This window comes from Neurospora tetraspora (assembly GCF_033439725.1).
Source record: "Neurospora tetraspora strain CBS 560.94 chromosome Unknown B0H65scaffold_4, whole genome shotgun sequence".
Classification (NCBI taxonomy): Eukaryota; Fungi; Ascomycota; class Sordariomycetes; order Sordariales; family Sordariaceae; genus Neurospora; species Neurospora tetraspora.
In genome coordinates this window covers 1,022,215-1,040,020 of record NW_026944386.1, presented here as the reverse complement: position 1 = coordinate 1,040,020, position 17,806 = coordinate 1,022,215, and the positions used below count along the sequence as shown (strand labels likewise).

Genomic DNA, 17,806 nt, shown 5'->3' with positions numbered 1-17,806 from the left:
CCGGGTGTGTTGTTGCAACTAAGCAGGAGCCTCCCATCGTCAGTCACAACAGTTCGGCAGCCGGAATCGCAAAAGTCAGGCACCACAACAAAACATTCCCGTCTCCATCCACTTTCTCCGCCATTCGCTCCTTGCTTTGCGCACATTCACACATACAATTTCCGCACTGCCGCTTTCTCCCAACTCGGTGTGAGTAAGCTTTGCCTTCAGTGCTGCTTTGTTTTGAATCTCTTCTCTTCGTCTTTGCACCACAATCTTTACCTGCCTGCCTACCTAAGGTACCTACCGAAGAACCAAGAAAGAGAGCAAGCAACAACCACCAAAAAGCTCCCAAAACCGTTTCCGCTCGTTGAGGAGTCGTTGTCGTTGTTGTGGTTGGCTTGGGGAGAGCTATTTGGGAGAACCGTTGCCGGACGCTAAACCACGCCAACTTTAACGCCGTCAAAAACGAAAAGTTACGGGGGGGCGGTGACCGAATAACAAAAACAAACACCCCTACTCTCTACATCCCTCACCTACCCGCAAATACACACCTCAGCCTCGTTAGCATGTCGTCGTCAAGCAAGTTCCGCAGCTCACACCACTATCATTCGCAGTCGGTGTCGTCCATCCTAGACAGGCACGATAGCACCAGCCCCGGCGCAGGACTCCAACGACGACCGACCACCACCTCGTCCTACACATCCACTGGTAGCGCCAGCCGACGAGTACCACGCGACAACGGGACGAGATCGAGTGATGGGACAGTGAGTACCATGATGAGCACCACATCGTCGACCGGAAGAGAATCAGCAGCAACAACGGCCATGACCGAGGGTCCGGCATACTCCAAGAAGGTGGTGGTGGTGGGCGATGGTGGTTGCGGAAAGACATGTCTCTTGATCAGCTATAGTCAGGGATACTTCCCAGAGGTATGACGTTCCATCCATTAAGGTACAGCTGCGGTTGGCGCTAACTGTCATGTTGCAAACAGAAATATGTCCCAACCGTCTTCGAGAACTACATTACCTACCCAACGCATCCACCGACCGGTAAGACCGTCGAGCTCGCCCTATGGGATACCGCCGGCCAAGAGGAATACGACCGCTTGCGACCGCTGTCATACCCAGAAACCGATCTTATTTTCGTCTGCTTCGCCATTGACTGCCCCAACTCTCTCGAGAATGTCATGGACAAGGTGAGTCATGTTGCCGTCTCTTACCCCTCCTCTCTCCCACCCTCATACTAACATACCTCCCAGTGGTACCCCGAAGTCCTCCACTTCTGCCCGTACACCCCCCTTATCCTCGTCGGCCTCAAATCCGACCTCCGCCACAAGAAGACGTGCATCGACATGCTCAAGACACAAGGTCTCACCCCCGTCACCACCGAACAAGGTCTGGCCGTCGCCAAGAAGATGGGCGCTCAGTACATGGAGTGCTCGTCAAAGGAGATGAAGGGTGTAGAAGAGATTTTCGAGCAGGCCATCCTCACAGTAGTCGCCAACGACAGGAAAACGCTGGAACAGGAAGCCGCGAGCGGCATGCTGGGTGTTGGCGCGGGCTCGGGAAGCGGAAAGGGCAGCGGAATCTCGTTCAGCAGTGGTGACAAGCCCGGTGCCGGGATAGGGCCCGTCAAGGCGGCCGGTGTGGGCGGCACGGTTGTTCCGAAAACGAGGAAGAAGAAGAGAAAGTGTGGCATGATGTGAGGAAACCAAGGGAAGGAAAAGAAGGGAGGAACAGCAGCTATACAGGGATCGACACCCACACCCACCCTACCAAGACCGAGCCGAGCCGAGTTCGACAACCCGCATACCGCATACCGCATACTATTTCCGATACCGCTTTGCAACGGATGGAGGACACAGCTTGGATGTATGGACGGTTTGGATGGTCTGTGAGGGTTGGATTGAAACAGACAGAGGAGGATATGATCGAACAATGTCGAATTGGCGATTGATGCTTGCATAGCGAAAAGCGGCTGGGTCTATGGTTATAACATGGCGAATTTGGTGTTGTTCGTTTGCTGTCAGGGAGTATAGGGAAGAGGAAAGGAGGCAAGAAATTCAAAGACAAAGGAAAGGAAGGAAGATGAAAGGGGGAAAGGGGAGGGAAGGTAATGACACCTGACTGGACTGGCACGCATGCATGATTTGCAACGAACTACAACCACACACTTACACTACACTACACTTACTACTGCTACACTACCTTATTACTCGTTTTATTTTCTGTCTTACTTTTGCCCGTTTTCTCATAAACATTTTCTTTATCATTGCAGTTAGCTTCTCTTGTTCCTGTTTTGTTTTGCTACTACCTCATCTTCTTTTACTCATCTAGAGAAATGAGGGGAGAAGCCTTTTCTGTTTTCGTCGTATTCCCTGCCTAGGTTTCACAGGGGGGACTTTTCTCATGCGGCGGCGGCGGCATAGCATAAGGGGCGTGCGTGACTCGAAAAAAAAGAATTCGGTTACTTACTTGGTACTTCATTTTTGAGTTCTCATCGGGTTGTACGTATACCTTTCTGTCTCCGAGTTAGGTTTGATACCTACGTAGGATAGTGAAGTGGAGAGACGATCAGAGGAGAGAGCCGAAGCAATGAATGACAATAGCAACAGGTTTGGTATTGGCGCTGACGGTGCATGAAAACGTGTCCCTGTGTGAGTCAGTTGTAGTAATGAGTCTGTGATGAGATGAACTGGACAGGTGAGATGACTCCCTTGATGACTTCATGAGATGTCTCTCCTACTCTAATCATAGGTACGCCATGTTCATCACGCACTACTACTCTCCATCCTGCGCACCACTTGCTTTGTGACGTACTTCATGAGGAAACAGACTGGAAAGTGGAAGAGGGGATTAACCATTAATAATACATTCAGTATACATCATCCGTCGCCCGTCTCATCTAGAGGTAGCCACCAACCAAAACCACACAAAACCACACACCTATTTCTTGTTGCCGTCCAACAACAAGCTACTACAGCTCCCTAACGCTCTCAGACACGAGCGAGGCTATCAAAGCAGCTGCCGATAAAACCCCAACACCTTCCTCGCCCCGACCTCCCAACCCACATCATTCTGGCAGTGATGTCCCGCCCCGGGAACGATTGCGTACCTGACCCCCATCCCCGTTGTGTCTTTCGATGACCCCCCTGAACCCTCCACTTCGATGCCGTCATCCCTCTCAATCTCCTCCTCGACCGTCTCATCCTCCTCCCTCACCACAGCCCCATCAATCTTCTTCCCCTCCACCAACCTCCTATACGCAGCACGATACCACCCCGCCAACCTCTGCATAATAGGCTGCGTCATGATTACATCTTGCTCGCCCGCAATCACCAACACCCTTTCTTGTCGCTGCCTTTTCCCCGGTGTCTGTGTCCGTATCGACGTCTCGCTCCCCCAGCCAGATATTTGTAATAATACCTTCTCCGGATTGGCAAAAGAGTAGCACATCCCCAGCGGCCAGAGGAGGGATTCGTAGCGGTTCATGAAGGACATGAATCGAGAGAGATAGGAGTCGGGGAGTTGGTTGGAGGAGAAGAAGATGCGGCGGACGAGGGAGGGGTGGGAGAGAGGGGAGTTGGGGTGCCAGAGGTGGAGGAGGAGGCGGAGGGTGAAGAGGGGGTCGAGGGCGAACCAGTTTAGGTAGACGGGGAGGCTGTAGGGGGTGTTAGTTTTGGGGGTTGGGATGGGGGAGAATGGGATGGGGGAGAAGCAGGAGAAAGGGTGAGGGGAAAAGGGAAGGGGGATAAAAGGGGAGGGGGAAAGGGGAATGGCGAGGGGAGATAAATGGGGGGATAAGGAGGAGGAGGGAGGGGAGAAGGGGGAAACGAGAAGGGAGAAACGAGAAGAGGGATGGGAAAGAAAAAAAGGAAAAAACCTACGACCCAAACCCAGGCATAGCACCCATCAACACCAACCCCTTAACCTTCACCCCCAAGCCGCTCAAAAGGTCTGCGCTGCTGAGGATGTACTGCGCTTGACCTCCGCCAGCGGAATGCCCGACGAGTATCATTTCCACCTCCTCTTCTTTCCCCCTTTCCACATCCCCCCTCTCCTTTCCATCCCCACTGGCCCCCCTTACATTTCCCTCCTGGTGCCCTAGCCCCAACCGCTCCCTCTCCCTCCCCACCGCCCATTTTATTCCCTCCACAACATCCCCCGCCAAATCCCCCTTCGTCGTCCCATACACCATCCTCAGATAGGAAGGGTACCAACTCCCTCCGTGGCCGCGCATGGAGATGGCGTAGCAAGGGATTTTTGGATCATCCTGTGCCGAGAAAAAAGTGAGGTACTCGAGCCAGACGGAGGCGGAACCCATGCCGCCGTGGATGAAGAAGAGGGCTGGTTGTTGGGACGAGGTAGAGGGGGAAGGGGAGGTGTGAAGGATTTCGAGGTCGCCGTGGGGAGTAGGGATGAAGGAGCGGGAGATTCCTGGGGGGAGAGTGGGTAGCGGTATGGGAGAGGAAGAAGAGGAGGAGGGGTGGCGGAAGTGAATGTTTTGGTAGGAAAGGTTGAGGTTTAGGTTGAACATTTTGGCGATGTGACGATACTGGTCAAGGATGGGGATGGGTACGGTATCCGAATGTTCGAATTGAATTTCGTGTGAAAGCTGAAGAAGATGCTATCAAAAACACGAGAGGAAGGTATAAGAAAATGGTTGAAGTCATCAGAATATAATCCTTTCATATAGAGTCTAGACCGCGGTTGCGGCTGAAAACGGCGACTTAGCTCCGTGATCCATACATTGTATCCACAACCGCGAACATTCGTCCGGGCGGTTTCGGGGACCGTTCCGAGCTGTCATCGTTTCGTGGCTTGCGAAGCCGCCCTGGGCCAAGATGACCTATATATACCATTGACACGACGTTGCAGCATCTTGCTATGGACAGAGAAAGGAGATGTCTAATATGACACCAGTGATGGCTTCATGTCACCCCAGCCGTAGAAGGGGTCTCTGGGCGTCCAGATGGACGTTCGACCGTCGAGAGAAAGTCGTAGATGGGAAGTATTACGACGTCAATTTACTGAAGTGCTGGGATCTCGACAACTTGGTTCTCAACTTGAAAACATCCCAACATCGTGCTTCCCAGTGATGGCAGAGCTGGTTGCCGTCATGTCATTCGGTCTTTGTTGTTGAGGTGAAGTTGGCTCGCGCGGTTGCCTGGGGGGCCGGTGCTAGAAATCGCACTGTAAATAAGTGGGTCCAACAGTTTGATAGTGGGGAAAACTGAAAGGCACTGTGAGTGAAGGCCAATCTCGCTCAACTCAACACCAGCATCGAACTTCTTTCCCATTTCGTCATCCTCATCGCATAGGGCCAGATATCTCAAGTCATTATCTGAGTTGCCCTATGCTCAAACGGACTTTCATCTGATTCATCACACGCCGAAAAGCAATCACAAGAACTTTCTATACGCAACCTCCGAGTCGCATCGCCATGAGCATCGACATTCAAACCACGACCCAACAGGGCGTGCGCATCGCCGTCGAGGGTTGTGTGAGTTTTTCATCTTCCCTACATCACCAATTGATACGCATTCTAATACCAAAGACAGGGCCACGGCACACTCAACGCCATTTACGCCGCCACAGAAAAGTCCGCCAAGGAACGCGGATGGGATGGCGTCGACCTCCTCATCATCGGAGGCGATTTCCAAGCCGTCCGCAATGCCGCTGATCTGAACGCCATGTCCGTACCCAAGAAGTATCGCGAGCTTGGAGATTTCCACGAGTATTACAGCGGCGTGCGCAAGGCGCCATACCTCACCATCTTCGTCGCCGGCAACCACGAAGCCGCTTCTCACTTATGGGAGCTTTACTACGGCGGCTGGGTGTGCCCTAACATCTACTACATGGGCGCCGCCAACGTTCTTCGGTTGGGCCCCCTGCGTATTGCCGGAATGAGCGGTATCTGGAAGGGGTACAACTACCGAAAGGCGCATCACGAACACCTGCCCTTCAACGACGACGACGTGAAGAGCTTCTATCACGTCCGTGAGATCGACGTGCGCAAGCTACTTCAGCTGCAAACTCAGGTGGATATTTGTATCAGCCATGACTGGCCAAGGGCGATTGAGAAGCATGGAAACACGAAACATCTCTGGAATATGAAGCCCGATTTCGAGAGGGAGTCGGCTGATGGATCGCTGGGGAATCAGGCGGCGGAGTATGTGATGGATCGGTTGAGGCCACCGTATTGGTTTTCGGCGCATTTGCATTGCAAGTACTCGGCTATCAAGACATACGATCCGCCGAAGGAGGCGGTGGCAGATGAAGGAGAGACAACGGAAAAGGTCGCGGCAGAGGAAACATCCGTTGCTCAGCCCCAAGAGCCACAACCTGCGCCAGCGACAGCGAACCCTGACGAGATCGATCTTGATATGGAGGACGAACCCGCGCCAGCACCCCAGCAAGCGGCACCACCCGCAGCGACCTCAAACCCTGATGAGATCGATCTCGATCTAGACGACGAGGAGAAGCCAGTAACAGCACCCTCTCAACCCGCTGCTTCATCAACACCTGCCGCCACCACCGAAGAAGACCCAACCGAAGCCCTCCGCTCCCTCCTCCCGGCGTCCTTTTCGAATCCCAACCCCCAAGCTTCTTATAACGCTCAACCCCACGGTGGTAACAACAACAAAACCAAACCCGGCCAACCAGTTCCCCCAACAATTACCAACACGACTGTCCGCTTCCTCTCCCTCGACAAATGTCTTCCCGGCCGCAAATTCCTCCAACTGGCCGAGATCGAGCCCATTAACCCTTCAGACGAAGAATTGCAACGCCCCCTCCGCCTCTCCTACGACCCAGAATGGCTCTCCATAACCCTCGCCTTCCACCCTCTCCTCCGCTCCGCCGTCGGCAAACATTGCCCTTCGGACCCCAACACCCCCATACCCGTCGACCTCGGTGAAGCCGGTTACCGCCCTTTGATTGAGGAAGCGAGGAAATGGGTAGATGAACACATCACGGGAGAGAAACTGTTGGTGCCGGAGAATTTCGTGCAAACTGCGCCGCCGATTGACTTGGTCAACAGGCCGGAAACGGGAAATATGACGGATGAGATGCCGGTGGAGTATACGAATCCGCATACCGCGGAGTTTTGCAAGTTGTTAGGGTTGGAGAATTATTGGGATGCTAGTGAGGAGGAGAGGGAGGGGAGGAGGGTGCAGGGACCGAGGCCGGCTCAGGAAAGGTTTGGTGGAAGGGGTGGTGGAGGACATGGACATGGAGGACATAGAGGTGGTGGACGTGGTGGTGGTGGGGGATGGAGGGGCGGAAGAGGTGGAAGAGGTGGAGGAAGGGGAGGTGGTGGTAGGGGTAGGGGTCGGGGACGTGGTGGATGGTGATGTTGCGTGGTTAGTTGTAATGCCAGGGCGCGCGACTTTTGAAAATTCAGGGCACGGCTTTATTTGTACCTATCGGTTGGTGTTGGTGTTTTATTGTGATGTCAGAAACATTGTGTCTGGTGATAAGATGCTCTTGATGGTAGTTGAAGGATCATCTTTGTGTCTTCTCGCCAAGTTCCACAGAGCCAGTCACCGACTGCATGGCCAGGCCCTTCCATACTATTTTGGCTGGTGTGTTTTCTTTCCAGAACCAAACACTTCTACCCACCTGTTCGACTTGCTCCGTACGCTTCGTCTGACAGACAGTATGGCAACAGTAGAGGTATGTAGCACATCTTCCCTCCGTTCTTTGTATGTGTGTGATCCTTCTCTAGTTCTCACTGCTTACTTTCGCATTTGGCAGTCATCCGACCATACTTAATGCTGCTTCCTCTCCAGCTCCTCCACCTTGTCATCATACCTCCTAAACGCCATGTAACCCTCAAAGAACACACTGACCATCCACTTCAACCACGTCAGCCCACCCATCGGAATCTTCTCATTCTTCGCTAGCCTCGACCGATCAAACATGACCATCTCCGTAATATGGATCGCCAACACGGGCCAAAACATGGCATTCACCAACCACTTGAACCCTCCCGCACCTCCCAAAGGCCACCATTTCTGCGTGAACTGCCACGCCCACAGCCCCTGCTCCACGTACCCACCCCGAACAGCCGCATAACACCCGAAGAAGAAGGCAACGCTAATGGCCACGGCGCCGTCCCAGAACAACCGGGGAGCCAGGTACGTATCGACCAGGGCACCTCCCTTCTCCCCCTTCCCATCCTTCTCCTCCTTCTTTCCCTTCCCTTCCTCGGGCAATTCCTCGACTGGAAGCCCCAACCCCTCCCTGGCCTCCTTCGTCATCGCCACCAACCTCTCCCTCCTCTCTCCCCAGCTCTTCATCGGCGGGTAGATGGGGATCGTATACGCAATCGTCCGAAACTCCCCATTTGCATCTTTCACCGCCCCCTTGGCGCGGGTCCGCACTTTCAATTCCGACAAAGACATGTCGACGAGGCGGATATCGACGTCCTCGCCCCGGAGATCGCGGACCAGTTCGCGAATGGGTTTTTCAAGATCCAGGGGAAGCTGTAGGAGGGCTAAGGGAGAGAAGTGGATGAGCATATGCAGGAGGTCGGTGGCGTGGTCCTTGTTCATGTGGGAAAGGGTGCGGGCGAGGGAGGTGGGGTCGATGCCGTCTTTGTTGGTGGTGGCCATTGTTGCGGTGGTGGTTGCTTGGTTTGTGTTTGGTTTGGTGGGCGGGTTGTCCTTCGTTGGGAGACTTTGTTCTTGGCTGGTGGGAGGAGAGGTTTGATGATGCTCGACGGTCTGGAATGGAAGGAGGGAAAGGAGAGGTGAGGTTGAGATTAGGTTGGAGCTTCCATGGGGCGCGCTTCGCTGGCACGCTGCCAGGTGGTCCGATTGGGCACATTATAGGGGAACCACAACTGTGGGTCGATGAGATCAGGCTGGCAGGTCGGGTAGGGGTGACCCATTGCGGAGCTTGCAGGCTGCTGCAGCTGCCGCCGAGCCGCTGACGGGCACGCCTGATTTAATTGTTAGTGCATCCTCTGAACCGAACTTCAACCCAACGTCAAGTTTTCTTGGTCCAACAACACGATTCACTTCACCACTATCGTCGCCTTGAGCAAAGCAGCAACATAACATCCGATTGATTACAGCCTCTATCTCATCTGACCCAGCTTCCTTATTTTGGAGGCAATCCTCTATTCACCGAGTTATGTACTGCCGATGTTCGCCATCTCAGTCCCATCAACTCTCAACTACCACAGGCAGTCGAGCAAGTCAGGTTCTGGATCGATGTAGGTGGATCTCAGTCCAGCCTTGATGGTCTTCGTGACCCTTTTTCTACCCTCTTGGGCGTCGATTATGTGGCTTCCCTTTTCCGCGCACAGCACGGCCGCCACATATTGCCTCAGAATTCTACCCCCATCCAGTCTCGCCTTCTTCTTTGACTCAGGCATCTCTACACAGGAACAAGAGGCCAGTTGAAAACGGTTGGCTGTAACCCAGAACAGGTGTACCGTGGCCGAGAGGTAGGCCCTGATGGGGTCGATCATCAATACTTTCAGAGGAGATTGAATCTTGTTTCTGCTGTTGAGGTAACGGTTCAGGCTCTCTAGAAGCCTCTTGAGAAGCTTGACTTTTTCCATCTCTTCCTCAATTTTCTCCAACTCCTCCCTCAAGGGCAGCGTCCCCGGGCTTATCTTCGCCCTTCTGAGGACTTCCTGGAAACGCTGACAAATTTTTATCTCCACGTGTATGGCCGAAACAAGCGCTTCATCGACTTCCTCTCGCAAACTGACTTGCCATTCTGGCCCAGGCACTATCACCGGAGCACGGCCTGCCTCCTCTATCCAACCCTCTTCATGCATCCGTCTCACCATGTCATATTCCGACATCGCCTCTACTTGAGCACGGGATCGCTTTGTCAAGTCGGCTTCCTCCTTCTCCTCTTTGTACAATGCAATATCGCTGCGATTGGGGAGACACCATAACCCGGCCTTGTCCTTGAACATGGCCCCTGCCAAAACCCTAGGGAAGGAAGGGTGTGTTCGGGCGGAGATTCTATAATGGCCCTCTGGCTTGCCGCCATGTTCCTCCAGGAGATCGACGAGGAAAATCTCTCGGTTGCGTACCGACGCTTTTGCTCGGTTGAGATCGGGGCGGAGTGCTTGGCCTCGAAGCCGCGAGAACCATGCTTCTGGGTTGGCGTCTACGAATATTTCCAACGCGGCTGTTGACACCGGCAGCGCCATGGCGATGGGTATGCGCTGAGTCCTCTGGATGATCTTAGACGAGGTGTGAGTATGGGCAGAAGTTCTTGAGCTCAAAGCGGAAGGGCGATGATGGGTCGGCGATTAACATAAACCAGCTGGAAGACGGACAAACGTCTGTCCTTTATACATCGGGGTCATCGCTTTGTCGCTTGAAGTTTTTCATGAGAGGGAAACATTCATGGAGCAATCCTCGCGGCCTGAACGACATTGAGTCACTCGACTGGCGCCATGGTCGTCTGCGACATGTTCCGCGATCAAGCAACCACTACAATTGACAAACGTGACGGAAGAAATGTTAGTGCGCGAGACAAGCATCCAGGCTGGGCGGCAAGGTTGATATTAATGCTCCAGACGAGACGGAACTGAAGCAAACTACCCATATCATGAACAGGAAACCGACAGCACAGGCACGAAATTGAATATGCCAACATGCTAACACTCGTCGCAGTAAACCACGGAATCATTCGACTCCTATAACGACTGTCTCAACGATCTTTCCACCGGTAAGCCCACGTGGGAATCTCATAAATCACTCTCCAGCTTATCCTTTGTTCTTCTATCCACCTCACAAATGAACTTGAATATCTTGATCGGATATTTCTCTCTTCTGCCAAATGCCCATCCTACACCTCTGCTCCATCCAAAGCACAAGCATTACATAGTTCCGAAAAAGCACACCCGGAATATTCCACGAGAACATATGTCCTGTTTGGGACAAGATGTCGAATACCATGACCGAGGCCCAAAAAAGGTGAAGACTGACAGAGAGATAAATCTCCTCTGTTCGGAAACAGGGTGGTTTTCCATCCTCACTTTCATTGGCAATGTAAATGCCAAGGTAGCTGACGAGCATTACCATTCGATTTAGTTCTTCACGTACGTGAGTCGGATCGTTTTCGCAGTAATAGCGGATGGTTCCGATCATGATCTCGATTGTATCCCTGAGACTCGCAGGTGTAAGAACGTCGTACACCGTAAACTCCGGCCTGGCGATTGTCTCCTTTGCCCAGAACAGCAAATGTCTTTCCGTCTCCTCGTCTCTAATCCACAACAGCCTGGTATAGGTCTCAACAGCTGACTGCTGCTCTTCAGAAAGATATTTATAACGTGCCGTCTTCTGGAGGCCACGTAGGTCGCAGTCCATGATGATGATTAGCCTGTTGACGAGCGTCCCGATTTCAACGAGCCCGTTGATGTCGAGACTGCTCCAGGTGCTGAGAGTCACCGAGGACAACCTGATCATGCGAGCGTTCCACCATTTCTTCCTCTCCCCGTATTCCTTGTTCCGGTCATCGACATGGTCCCTGATGAACTTGAATAAAGGACGTTCTGGATCTAGATCCCTCACTCTCAATCTCATCCTCGAGAGTTTTTCAATCGACCCTGGAGGTGGTTGAGAGGAACGATGTTTGGCGACCTCAAAAGTGGACGTGGTGGGGGGTTTGGCAAGAATCGATTGGTGATTATCGAGAAGATCTGCCGTGAGGATTGGAGAGGAAGTCCGGCTTTTCACGCACATCACTCGCTTTTTCTTCTGCGACACTCGACATGGAAGGAGCGCATGGTCTTCGTCAAGACGTCAATGATTAACACCCTGGTCGCCAACCATTTCCTCAAACGCCCGCGGAGCTTCGGAAGGCGTAATGATCCAGCACCGACAGTTGTTTGCGGACTCAAGGGAGGCTCACGCAATCTCAAGTTACCGAACCAACTGCACACCCGGGGCGGCTGGGAACGAGCACCAACACACCAGACAAAGCAGAAGCAGAACCAACACGCCAAGAGTCAGCGGCAAACACCGCAAATAGCAGCAAATGAACCGCACAAAAATGGAAATGGATTAACTAATGGTCGCAAGAGCAGGTTGCGGCACTATGACGACGACTCCCATCCCTTGACGCCCTCCTCACAATGTTGCGAGACCGGCTTCGCAATCCCGTCTACCTCCACCTGAAAGCATTCCCGCGCATCCTCGAACTAAAAGAAATCCGACGAACGTTCCCTCCGCAACATCATGGCCGCCGCAATCAGCCTTACACGAATTCCGATAACCGGTCCGACGTTACCAGACAGTGATGAGCTTTAGAAAGGCAATTCACCTCTAAACGCTTCTTCTACATTCCATTCATCGCAATAATCGCCATATTCGGTATATTTTTTGGTCCTAGATTACCGAAACAAGAACAACGTTAGAGAAAACAACATCTTTTGGACGGGTTCGGAAGCGGTTTGTGCGGGATGTTGTACGTCACGGGTGGTGTCCCGGAGTCTCCAGGCTTGGCCTGCTCGGTCTTGGATGCCTCAGCCGTGGGTGCCTCAGCCGTGGGTTCCTGAGGCTTAGGTTGCTCGGTCGAAGATTCTCCAGTTCCGGGACTCCCGGTACTAGACTCCCCGGTGTTAGACTGCTCGCCGTTGGACTCCCCGGTTGCCGTTTCTCCGACCGCAGATTCCCCGGCTTTGGGCTCCTCAGCGTCGGACTTCACGGCGTCAGGCTGCTCGGCCTTGGACTTTTTGGCGGCGGACTGTTCGGTTCCAGATTCCGTGACGGTAGATTCCTTGGTCTTCGACTCTCCGGCCTCAGCAGAGGTAACACTCGGTACGGGCTTGCGCGCAATTTTGTGTCTCAGGAATTTGATGTCAGCTTCGCCGACAAGACCATTACCAAATAGTTCCGCAAGAGTTTTTCGGCAATGGTTCGGGCTTCATCTCGGCTCTTTTTATACGAGTCGTCGTCCGGAAAGATTGACCAGGCATCCGCCGCAGCCCAGAAAAGGTAAAGATTTGCCCTTATATAGTTGTCAAGCGTCTCTCTCTCCCAGTGTCCCACCACTGTGCCCAAGTCTTGGATGAGGGGAAAGAGATGCCAGTGCCGGTCTTGATCATACACGTCCCTTGGCTGCTTCACATTTGGCAGCGTTTCTAGTCGCTCATTGATAATCTTCGCCAGGTGCTTGCTCTCGTCTTGTACTGACCTACGCGAGAGCAGGTCATGGGACACAAATCCGGCCCTGTCATTGATGCACTGCATCCAACGCTCATCCACCAGGCGACTCACGATCGTTTCCTCGTCCAGGTCGAGAATCGCATACTCCGCTTCTTGTAGTTGCATCTTTTCTATTTCTCCTCTGAAGCCCACCGGTCCTTGCAGTTCTGGAGTTAGGCTGGAGTTCTTTATCTTGTTCATTCTTGCCACAACCAGGTCGGAAGACTCGTATACAGGTAACTTTAGCTCCCCAAACTTGTCCGCAAGCATTACCTTGGCCAGCACTTTTGCAAAAGTCTTAGCGTCGGTAAGTGTGCCATTGTCTGGCAAATATGTGGAAGGCTTGGCTGACAGCTGGTTATTGCGGGTAACCTCGATCAGCTTGTCGCCGACATCTTTCGGAAGTCGATCTTTGAGGACCTTGTCAAGTTCCTCGAATGGTATGTCCAGCCATATCTGAGGCTTCATGAGGCTCTTGATCTTTGACTCGATAAGCAGGGACATGGCCACGTAGTTTCTGAAAAGAAGCTGCATGGCACCAATGACCGACTCCTCCGCCACAGCCTCGTGGGCCCCCAGTGGGCTCATAAAGTCCACAATGTCCTTTCCTGCTCAAAAGAGAAAAGTAACGACGGAAAGATAGGCCTGGATCGAAACACAGTCTGTCATGCTTCGAGCCAAGTCGTTAATGAGAGCATGAAGTGACTTGAGGTGATCCACCTTTTTCTTGTCCTTTTGAACAGCTTGCTGGACGCTTCCGATAGCTTTGGCCAAAACTGACACAAGAAGGTCTTTCAAGGCATCAAGATCACACAAGGCGGTGTATGGGAACCTTTCCCTCCTTGATTGACTTGTCGGTAGGGTATAGAATAGATCCTCCAAACGCGACTTCATTTCGTCTTCCTTCATCCCCTTTATTCGTTCCAGGGCGAGTTTCCACTCATCCTCTCGATCACCGTTGAGCACTTGCTGATCGGGCAGGTTGTCGCGGTCGACAATCATGGCCTCGAGTAGAGCTTTCTCGAATGCTTCGTCGTCGTACTTGTCATCATCGGCTTCGAATATGCTGGAAAGAAAGGTCTTCCGTTCAAGCAGCCACTTGATAGTTTCTTTCGACTTGGTGTTCTTCGCTCGTTCGCTGAGGAGCTTATCAACAACTTCGTATGGTTTGGGTGGAGGTGACGACATGGCTAGGTGGCGTGGAGCGTTTGAATGAAACGACAATTGAGGAAGGTCTGAGGCGATGGTGAGTATCTTGAACAAAATGGCGATGCTTGGGACTAATGGACGATGGTAGACCGGTCTTGTCTGGCATCCTCCCACCAGGAACTCAGTGCCTGCTTCATCCTTATATGCCCGGTCTCCTACCTCTTCGAGGGACCTCTCGTTTGAAAACCTTTGTCTTCGTCTTTCATCCTCATGAGTTAAGCGCCCTCAAGTCACCAGGCCCCTCCCTTACCGCTCGGAGAGGTGTTGGTGGTGATCGAGAGAGATGAGCGCGGGAAGAGAACCAACACGACCGTCTTGATCAGGTATACTAACATTATGGACAAAGGAAACGTTTGAGCCAACAACTAGGGGAGTGGCCAGCTGCCAATGACGTTTCGATTCGACCGGGGAGGGGGGATCTCCTCGTCCTGGCCCATTCCCTCATCTCTGGGTCGTTCACACAAGACACTTAGAATTTCATCGTTGCTATCACTCCAGAAAAGGCAGATTCCCGAGATACTAAGACTTGTATCAAATTTCTACCCCTACAAATACATCCCATTTATCTCCATCCCTTTGTAAACTTGAACTATAGCTGATCCGCCTAGCTTCACTCCTCTAGGGCCTTTCCATCCATCGATATCTGCTCCCCAAGCAAGACCAGCGCCACGTAATTCCGAATGTACTTTCGTAATATCTCCTCGCACCGCCACAACTCGTCGGAGTCCCCCCATGAATTTCCAACTCCATGACAGACATCAGCTGATGCCCAAAACAACCAAAGACTCACTCGCACGTAAGTCGCCATATCCGAGCACTGAGTCACGGCTTTCTCGAGGCTGAGAAAGAGGCGTTCATACTTGAACCCATCGCCATCGTTGGTGAGCCTTAATTCATTGGGGAGATAATGCCGGGCAATATGCGCCATCTTTTTTGCTAATGATCTCATCGTATCTGACCCTGCTGCGACAGCTTTGTTGTCGGGGCTGTCCTCACCGATGGGAGGAAGGTCGGCAGATGTGAAGATATGGACCTTGTCGTTTTGTCCGTCTTCTATCCACTTGATCCAGGCCCTACGGCTATTCAGCAAGCTCGCTACATTCTCGACGCTCTTTCCGCGGATGCATTGCACGGCACTATCTCGCCAAGATTTGTGCGGCTTATCGTCGTCGTCGTCGGTCAGATCCTCCAAGGGAAGATCTCCCTCTCTGTCCGAGACCATGATCATGGCCAGAATGTCGATCGTTCTCGGGGAGCTCGTCTTAGGAGCGTTCACACCAGGTGAGGATTCTTCATGGTTGATGTGAGTATCAGATGATGCGGAAAGAAAGGGCTGTCGGTAGAACAAATGGGCAAGAGGCGTCTCAGAGAATGCTTTTTGTTGCAGGTCCGACTTGGGTGTTCGGTCCAGGATGAGCTGATGCCACTCCTCTTTGGGTATTTCCAATTTGGCTTTCATGGTCGACGTTAGGTAAGAGTTCCTAACCAAAAGTCTTTCACAATTGACGAGTGTCTGATACAGGGATGTTTGGCGGTGTGGACGTATATTCAGCGATTCAAGGAACTTGATTGGCAAACTGGCAATTTTATACATCCATCCACTCTCGTGCAAAAACACTTTCTACACATCAGACGCCGTCAAATTCTCAAGTCGCGACTGAGCCGTGCGTCAGAGCCGCGAGCTACGGGCAAACAAGTCGGCGGGGTACGGGACCCGGAACCGACAAAGACCGACGTCACTTCACCGAACCAACAACCCGCGCCGCACACACGGAGGGTGTGTGAATACGCAGCACCGGACAGCACAAAGCGGTTATGGAACCAACAGGCAAACGAGAACATTCCGAAAAGCATTGGAAAATTTGGGATAGGAGCGGACCCCCCAGAATCAGAAAGATCAGATTGCATTCCCCCCTCCATCAGCACCACGACTGTCCGTCAGGGTCAAAAGTGGCCCCCAGACTCGAGCCCAGCGTTGAGAAAAAGCCACTTCTAACCTCGCAGAGGATTCTTCATCCGTTTGATGACACCGCTTCTCCGAGTGCCCGACTATCATATACCATCCCGAAAACCATCAACGAGTCGATTCCACCAACAACCGCGTCGCTACATAATTCCGCAGTAACTTCCCCGCACGTTCCCGCGAATCGAAATCTATCTTGTCTACCGACATCCATAAGTCCGTTGCAGCCCAAAACATGTACAGAACGATTGACGAGTGATCTTCGATTGACCTGTTGTTCCATAGGGCGTCAATCAGGTCATCCAACAAGGCTTTCAGTGATTCTTTCTCCTTCAGAAGTCTGATTCGTGAATTTGCCCAATACTTGAATTTTGTTGCCGTGTCAACAAGCTCATCAATTGTTGGGAGGTCAGAGGCCGTGAATTCACATCCACCGGGTGTGAATGTGATGTATCTCATCCAATTGTGGGCAGACGGCTCCTTCATCAGCCGCATGGCAAGATTCTTCGCATCCAGCTGTCGGATACTATTGAAAGCATCTCCTCTAGAGGTTTCCTTTGGGGTTCTGTGTGGATTATGAACAAATGGGACTTCGGCGGATATGTCGGGCACCATAACTTCGGCTAGTGCGTTGGCGAGGTTTTGGATGGATTCAGCGTGTTTTGGAAGTGGTCTTTGGTAATCTTCGTCGTCGCTTCGTTCTCCGGGGTCAAAGGCAGACCTAACAACATCTGACAGACGGGCTCTGCCTAAAACTCGGGCAGGTAGTGTGGCCGGTGCCTCGTCGTCCTTGTCGGATCGATGGGATTGTCCGGAGAGCTTGCTGTTAGCGCGAACAGCTGGATCTGAAAACCCAGCGAGGATGCAGGCGCGTTCCTCTTCGCTTATGTTCAGAGTAAGCGACATCGTGAGGTGGACAGAAGGGAAACCCAGGAGGTAAGCAAGTTTTTCGAGATGCTTTCAAGAGCAGTGTAATGAAGACTCGAAAGCTAATCTCAAATGAAGAGGACGTAAGCCTTCTCTTTATGTTTCAGAGTTGCCAATTCTAGTCATTCTAGGCTGAGCGCCCAACCGCATTATGGCAAGCAGTACCCAGTACACTTCGCAACATCTTCTGTTCCTTAGCCGCCTGCAAAAGGCTGGAGTCATTGAATCCATACGTCATCAGGTCACGAGTCGCAAGCGGTTATGTCCCTGCTCCTGCCACCAACATATCACAGCAAAGCGGCTCATCAAAGGTACTTGAACCAGGAACGAACCGATGGTAAATTCCCCCAGAATCAGAAAGAGCAGATTGCATTCCCCCTTGTCCCCCCCACCTCTTGCCTGTCTTTCCCCCCTTCATCGCCATGGCCACCTTCCCCTCGCTCTTATTACCACCTTTTCGAGTCCCAAGCTAAGTACACTGATCCAGAAAACCATCAGAGAACTGTTGAATTCCGTAACTCTGCTCCCTCACTGGGCTTTCC

At 52.4% G+C, this 17,806-nt stretch overlaps 6 protein-coding genes across 6 annotated transcripts; 2 read left to right on the top strand and 4 right to left on the bottom strand.

Moving 5' to 3' along the window:
• The first annotated feature begins 207 nt into the window (after positions 1-207).
• B0H65DRAFT_185840 (putative RHO4 protein) lies at positions 208-1,907 on the top strand. The gene is made up of 3 exons (XM_062821568.1): positions 208-911; positions 974-1,177; positions 1,241-1,907. Exons 1-3 carry the CDS (start codon positions 549-551, stop codon positions 1,685-1,687), a joined length of 1,014 nt encoding a protein of 337 aa, XP_062681406.1. The 5' UTR covers positions 208-548; the 3' UTR covers positions 1,688-1,907.
• Positions 1,908-2,464: 557 nt separating this feature from the next.
• Positions 2,465-4,518, bottom strand: B0H65DRAFT_508619 (Alpha/Beta hydrolase protein; the record flags this gene model as incomplete). The annotated part of the gene is given in 4 exon segments (XM_062828242.1): positions 2,465-2,634; positions 3,050-3,240; positions 3,259-3,642; positions 3,869-4,518. The coding sequence occupies 4 exon segments, from the start codon at positions 4,516-4,518 to the stop codon at positions 2,465-2,467; spliced, it is 1,395 nt and encodes a 464-aa protein (XP_062681405.1).
• Positions 4,519-5,250: 732 nt separating this feature from the next.
• On the top strand, positions 5,251-7,336 carry B0H65DRAFT_493118 (lariat debranching enzyme, C-terminal domain-containing protein; the record flags this gene model as incomplete). The annotated part of the gene is made up of 2 exons (XM_062827761.1): positions 5,251-5,484; positions 5,543-7,336. The coding sequence occupies exons 1-2, from the start codon at positions 5,425-5,427 to the stop codon at positions 7,334-7,336; spliced, it is 1,854 nt and encodes a 617-aa protein (XP_062681404.1). The 5' UTR covers positions 5,251-5,424.
• Positions 7,337-8,958, bottom strand: B0H65DRAFT_464524 (uncharacterized protein). Its single transcript, XM_062826758.1, has one exon. The coding sequence runs from the start codon at positions 8,597-8,599 to the stop codon at positions 7,754-7,756; it is 846 nt and encodes a 281-aa protein (XP_062681403.1). The 5' UTR covers positions 8,600-8,958; the 3' UTR covers positions 7,337-7,753.
• Positions 8,959-9,165: 207 nt separating this feature from the next.
• B0H65DRAFT_426812 (uncharacterized protein) lies at positions 9,166-10,161 on the bottom strand (the record flags this gene model as incomplete). Its single annotated transcript, XM_062824652.1, has 1 exon — positions 9,166-10,161. One exon carries the CDS (start codon positions 10,159-10,161, stop codon positions 9,166-9,168), a length of 996 nt encoding a protein of 331 aa, XP_062681402.1.
• A 2,103-nt stretch (positions 10,162-12,264) lies between these two features.
• On the bottom strand, positions 12,265-17,243 carry B0H65DRAFT_442274 (uncharacterized protein; the record flags this gene model as incomplete). The annotated part of the gene is made up of 8 exons (XM_062825570.1): positions 12,265-12,346; positions 12,430-12,823; positions 13,159-13,773; positions 14,017-14,445; positions 14,534-14,573; positions 15,165-15,995; positions 16,435-16,537; positions 16,609-17,243. 8 exons carry the CDS (start codon positions 17,241-17,243, stop codon positions 12,265-12,267), a joined length of 3,129 nt encoding a protein of 1,042 aa, XP_062681401.1.
• Between the last annotated feature and the right edge of the window lie 563 nt (positions 17,244-17,806).